Here is a 6,333-nt window from a genome sequence, read left to right as displayed (position 1 = left end):
CTCCGCTCCTGCTGTTGGCCTGCATGCGGCCCATGTGTTGCCCTCCGTTCCTGCTGTTGGCCTGCATGCGGAAGGAAGTCAGGCACCTGCTGGCCCATGCGGCCATGCACCTGCTAGCTCGCGCACGCACCGCGCCGGCTGCTCGCTCGCGCAGCGTAGTTGCTTGCTTTGCGCTCCCCCAAATCGGTTGTTCGGTTGATTCGGTTCGGTGGAACCTGAAAACCGAAGCCAAAACCGACCACCGAATCTGACAAAAATAAAAACCGACACCGAACCGAATAAACCGAAAAACCGACAATTCGGTTCGGGTCGGGTCGGGTCGGTTCGGTTTTCTCGGTTAAAAAATGCCCAGCCCTACTCCTTCTCCTCCGGGTTTTGCTCTCCCTTACTCTTCCACCTGCTGACCTGTCGGCCGTTGCTTCTTCCCGCGACCTCCTTCCTTCCACCGCACACACACCCCCATGCTGAATATACGGTTGACCGTGAGTTTCACAACTCACGATCGATGTCCACGCGCGCCCTTCCCCTTCCTTTTCTTTCCCCACTCCACTTTTCCCCTTCCTCAGCCTTCTAGCTTCCTCCGTCGACTGGAGACCCAAGCGGCGCCGCCGGTCCTTTTGGGGTGCCCCCCGCTGAAGCCGCCGATCGCCGCCGCCTCCCGAGCGCCGCCGCCGCCGGATCCGCTCTCTCCCCGCCGCCGTGCGCCACCGGATCTGCTGCCGCGCGCTCCTCCGCGCATCGCCGCCGCCGGATCCGCCCTCCCCACCGCCGCGCGCCGCCGGATCCGCCTCCGCGCGCCGCCTTCGCTGGATCCACGCTCGCCCGCCGCCCGCGCTCCCCCGGCGCCGCCACCGTCGGATCCGCCTACCGGCCAGCGTGGAGGACGACGGGGCAGTGCGGCCTCCCCGCCACCGGCGTCTACGGGTTTTTTTGTTTTCATTTTTTATCTAAGATTTTTTTATGTAAATATTTTTTTCTCTTTGAAATTTTTCTCTTTATTTTTTTAAAATTTATTTTGTACAAATTTTTTTTCAAACTTTTTCTTGAAGACTCCTCTCTCTCCCCTAATTTTCCTTGAAATTTTTTTTTGCTCTCCAATTTTTTTTCTTGAAAATTTTTTCTACTCTCCTATTTTGCTTGAAATGTTTTTTGGTCTCCAAAATTTTTCTTGTATTTTTTTAAAAAAATTTTACTTAGAAAACAACAAAAAATTTTATAAATGGAAAAAAAGCAACGGTCGGAATATCGACCGTAGGGACCTTTCCCTACGGTTGACCGTAAATTAGCGTGGCCCGCACACACCCTCCCTAAGCCCCCATCACCTAGCCTAGGGCATCAGATCAGATACCCTGTTCGTCCTCTTCTTCCCCGATTTGTTTAGCTCCCGTGGTTCCTCTTTCAGGGGTTCTTGCTTGCGCCGCGACCCTACCTGGACCTATTAATGCCCCGGTCGTGACAGATGCTCGCTGTTTTTGGGACCGGTAGCAGCCTCGCTCTCTGAAGCCTGACCCTTTTGCTTGCCCCTGCGGCTCCTGCAAACACCCTGCTCCGGGAAGAACCGTGTGTCGCCGATCCTGAACTCGGGTTGATTCGGAGCACCACCTGGTGTTTTGTTCGTCCAGCAAAAGAGATTTCCTTTTGAGTTCTTTCCTTTTTCTCAGAGTCCAGCCAGTTTCAGGAGTTCCTTCATTGCAAAGCTCTGCTCTGTTCTCTCGCTCGCCTGCCTTTTTTCAGAGCTGTAGTCCGCGATTTGTTCGAGCTGCGAATTCTTGATTGATTCTTGGCACCAAAACACCGTCGAATTCCACATAGTTTGTTGATCGCCGTCCATGGCGGCGGCGGCGGCGGCCGTGCGCGCCGCGGCGGTGACGGTGCTGTCAGTGGCGGTGCTGTGCGGCGCGGGCCTCCGGCGGTCGCAGGCGATCGGCGTGAACTGGGGCACGCAGCTGAGCCACCCGCTGCCGGCGAGCACGGTGGTGCGGCTGCTGCAGGACAACGGCTTCGACAAGGTGAAGCTGTTCGACGCCGAGCACGCCATCCTCGGCGCGCTCAAGGGCTCGGGCATCCAGGTCATGGTCGGCATCCCCAACGACATGCTCGCCGACCTCGCCGCCGGCGGCAAGGCCGCCGAGGACTGGGTCGCCAAGAACGTCTCCGGCCACGTCCGCGACGGCGTCGACATCAGGTCAGCCGACGCCGCCTGCTTCGTTCCATAGCATGTCTCCGCCATCTCCGCTTCAAAAATGTGCCCTCCTGATTTTTTGCGTGCCCTTAACTTTAAAAGCTTTGGTTGATCATAAACGATGAACTTTTACCCTAGTTACGGACTAGATACCGAAATTACTTTCGCAAACAATAAAAAAGGTTGAACTTTCACATTTTAATCCAAATAGTCAGACAAAACAAGGGTCAAATGCACTGTCTTCTTGCGAACGGCCGCGATGCTGGACTAGCTAGCGGGCTTAGTAGCGCCCCCTGCCTGCCGGCCGGGTTCGATCCCCTTTGGGGACGGATTTTCCGGTTGGTAGTGTAGGGGTAAAAGAAATCTCCTCGTCTATCCACATATTCAAAAGTATGGTTTGGGTCCGGCCTAACTCACAAGGCGACGGACCACTATATATGGATGGGGGCAGGGGTTCGGGGTTTTTCTTGACCTGTGTGAGAATGTCTTCTTTCTTGACCTGTGTGAGAATGTCTTCTTCTTAATACAATGCCGTGGGGGCAGTCTTTCCCCCCGCAGGTCAAGTTTTTTTGCACATCATGACTGTGTCCAAGCAAAAAAAAAAGATGATGAAAGTCCTGGTAGATTGCCAATAATTTTTCTGGATTGTTTGTAGCTGGTGGCAGCAAACTAAAGCTGGGCTGAGGTTCCCTTCTCTTTAGGGGAAGCCCACCGGTGCAAGCAAGCTGAAATTCTACCCCCAACCATTCACTTCCCAAACCCCATGGCAACACCAAAAGCCATGGATGGGGTGCCTTTCTTTTCCAGCCTTTTGCCCAGTGCTCCTGCACACACAACACAGCTTTGGGAGCCACCCAAACCTCCTGCAAGATCTCCAGTGTTGGTGCTGCCACTTGTTGTGGACTTGCTTTGCTGTTGGTGACATCTCCTTGACAGGGACATGTATGCCATTGGCACTGACTAGAAGAAAGGACAAGAGGCTGTTCGGCTGGTAGAATGAATAGTGTTCGGCTGATAGAATGAATAGTATTATGTGAGAGGAAATAAGTCGAGATAAGCCGAGACAAGGCATGCCAAGATCAGCCGAACAGCCCCAAAGGCACAATCATGCTCTCTTGAGCTTGAGAGCTTCTGACACGTTTAGCATCACCAAGGCTCTCCCAATCTTTCTAGACCGTGGTTCCTGGTCATATCGGCCGTCCATCCAGAATGATCATGTGCCTGCCACGTCTCCATGAACCCAGTGTGTTGCCAGGCATGAATCTCTCCAAACTTCCTTAGTGACCTTGTCTTGCATCTGGAGGCCCGTTAAGAAAATTTTGGAATCTTTTTTCTTGAATTGCATGGGGGGTCTATCTATTTGTTTTCTATGGGATTCCTGTATTCTAAACGGCCGTTATATGTTTAACCATGTCGTGAGAATTCCGAGGTGATTCGGCGAAAATTTCTCGAATGATATTAGCACACCTCTTGGTGAGTTCCTTGGCTTCACTGAAAAAAGATGAGATTGTAGTCAAGGTCCCAATCACACTGCTTTGAGGGTTTCCTGCTTTATTGCTGCTGTCCAATTCAAATGCATCGCGATAATTATGAGAACCGCGATTAAATGCGAAGGTCACATAAACAAGGGACCATGCCACAAATCCTCTCAATTCAACATCAAGGTTTCCTGAGGCCAATTCCTGCCTGCAGGCAGTGTCATGAGACTTTCAGCGTGTGTCACCATATTCAGCCATGCATGCTTCCCTGTATGATGCATACATCTAACCATATGCAAGTGGTCCTCTCTACTACATCATCTCATATCATTCATCCACCTACTATAAGATTATTTTCGTTTAAGCAATTGCTTTTGTTCTATGGCGAACATTGTCGATGTCGAGAAACGATAACATCACAATGAAGTTTCATTTCATCCTCCTCTAAAATTTTGCTCTGAATTTTTAATGTCAGGAGAATCTAATCCAAGTGTGACGATTTTATCTGAATTTATTTTGAACCTCAGTTTATTTGTTTGTTGCAATGTAAATCGTTGCTGATGTAGTAGGGAAACCGACAAAAGCAGTTGTAGTTAAAATTCATCAATATTTCAAAATTTGAATCACTAACGTTTTGTTTCCCTGACGGACGGACGGTCAGGTACGTGGCCGTCGGTAACGAGCCGTTCCTGGAGACGTTCAACGGGACGTACCTGAACACGACGTTCCCGGCGATGCAGAACATCCAGGCGGCGCTGGTGAAGGCCGGCCTGGCTGACAAGGTGAAGGTGACGGTGCCGCTGAACGCCGACGTGTACCAGTCGCCGACGGGGAAGCCGTCGGACGGCGACTTCCGCGCCGACATCCACGGCCTGATGCTCGCCATCGTCCAGTTCCTGGCGTCCACCGGCGCGCCGTTCGTGGCCAACGTGTACCCGTTCATCAGCCTGTACGCGGACCCCAACTTCCCTCTCGACTACGCCTTCTTCCAGGGCTCCTCGTCGCCGGTGGTCGACGGCGGCGTCACCTACCAGAACACCTTCGACGCCAACCACGACACGCTGGTAGCGGCGCTCCGCCGGAACGGGTTCGGCAACGTGTCGGTGGTGGTCGGCGAGGTCGGGTGGCCGACGGACGGCGACGCCAACGCCAACCTCGACTACGCGCGGCGGTTCAACCAGGGGTTCCTCGCCCACATCGCCGGCGGCCAGGGCACGCCGCTGCGGCCGGGCCCCGTCGACGCCTACCTCTTCAGCCTCATCGACGAGGACCGCAAGAGCATCCAGCCGGGCAACTTCGAGCGCCACTGGGGCATCTTCAACTACGACGGCACGCCCAAGTACGCGCTCAGCCTCGCCGGCGGCAACGGCTCGGCGACGCTCAAGCCGGCGAGGGGCGTCAGGTACCTGGAGAAGAGGTGGTGCGTGCTCAAGCCGTCGGCGGACCTCGCCGACCAGAAGGTCGGCGACAGCGTCAGCTACGCGTGCGGGCTCGCCGACTGCGCGGCGCTGGGGTACAAGACCTCCTGCGCCGGCCTCGACGCCAAGGGCAACGTCTCCTACGCCTTCAACAGCTACTACCAGACCATGGACCAGGACGACCGCGCCTGCGACTTCAGGGGCCTCGCCGCCGCCACCTCGGTCGACCCCTCGGTGGGGACGTGCCGCTTCATCGTCGAGATCGACGTCGGCGCCGCCGCGGCTATTAGCTCCGCCAGGGGCGTCGCCTCTGTGCTCGCCGCGCTCGTGCTCATGTCGTCCATGTTGCTCTGATGAGCTAGCTAGACCGGCTGATTAGTTCTCGGCTTGTCACGGCTTGTTTCGGCTTATTTTCTTTCATATAATACTATTTATTCTACCAACCAAACACTATTCATCAGATCAGCCGAACAGCCTCGAAGCATTTCCAAATCGACCGTACCATCCGTGCGCGTTTGTCTTTAATTAGCTTCTCATGAGACGACTCTTGACACATGTCCTTAGTTGTTTGTTCACTTAATTGACAGTGTTATTTTATTTTGGTCGGACAAATCTTTCTCTTCTTTGCTTTCAAAATGCCTTGCGTGCCTTGTCAATTTCTTATATGTTTGGATAAAACTTGTCTTCCGCTGACACAAGGAACCTTTGCTCCAATTTAACTTTTTTTTTACTCCAATTTGATCATTCGTCTTATTCAAAAATATCATTTCTTTTGTGGTGGCTTACTTTATTATTTTAAATTCTTCAAGAATAATTTAAATTTAACTATATTTGCATAATTTAATAAGATGTGTGGTCAAACTTAGGATTAAAAATTCAAATGAATTAAAATTTGGAATGGAGGGAGTATTATGCAGTGAACCTAAGTCTCCGGTACACGTTCTGAAAAAAAAGATCGTTAGTACCTAATACCATCCACACTAGCCTAACTATGTATCAGGATCAATGATCCGTCCATGAATTTAGCTCCAGTAGGGACTCTGTTTGGCTAGCTTGTCAGCTAACCAACCAGTAGTGTTTTTCTCTTACACCAAATCAGCACCAGCCACCAGCCAACCAATGTTATTTTTCTCTTACAACAAATCAGCACCAACCACCAGCTACAGTCAGTCGAACAAAGTCAGTAAAAAAACACCATCCACGCTGGTCTTATCCTTTGAAATATATTTTTAGGGTTTAATTATTTGCATGTTGT

The 6,333-nt window shown here is 52.1% G+C and overlaps 1 protein-coding gene across 1 annotated transcript; it reads left to right on the top strand.

The window, feature by feature from the left end:
- Nucleotides 1-1,298: 1,298 nt before the first annotated feature.
- On the top strand, nt 1,299-5,570 carry LOC120679129 (glucan endo-1,3-beta-glucosidase 6-like). The gene is made up of 2 exons (XM_039960652.1): nt 1,299-2,185; nt 4,322-5,570. Exons 1-2 carry the CDS (start codon nt 1,830-1,832, stop codon nt 5,430-5,432), a joined length of 1,467 nt encoding a protein of 488 aa, XP_039816586.1. The 5' UTR covers nt 1,299-1,829; the 3' UTR covers nt 5,433-5,570.
- The last annotated feature ends 763 nt before the right edge of the window (nt 5,571-6,333 follow it).

This window comes from Panicum virgatum, chromosome 6N (genome assembly GCF_016808335.1).
Source record: "Panicum virgatum strain AP13 chromosome 6N, P.virgatum_v5, whole genome shotgun sequence".
In the NCBI taxonomy this organism is placed as follows: Eukaryota; Viridiplantae; Streptophyta; class Magnoliopsida; order Poales; family Poaceae; genus Panicum; species Panicum virgatum.
The sequence above is the reverse complement of the archived record's forward strand: the minus strand, read 5'-3'. Positions and strand labels throughout refer to the sequence as shown.

Excerpts from the sequence above, each read along its gene's own strand:
- LOC120679129 (XM_039960652.1), top strand. The coding sequence starts at position 1,830 with ATGGCGGCGGCGGCGGCGGCCGTGCGCGCCGCGGCGGTGACGGTGCTG. Across the intron at positions 2,186-4,321 it reads CGCGACGGCGTCGACATCAG|GTACGTGGCCGTCGGTAACG; the intron begins GTCAGCCGACGC and ends ACGGACGGTCAG.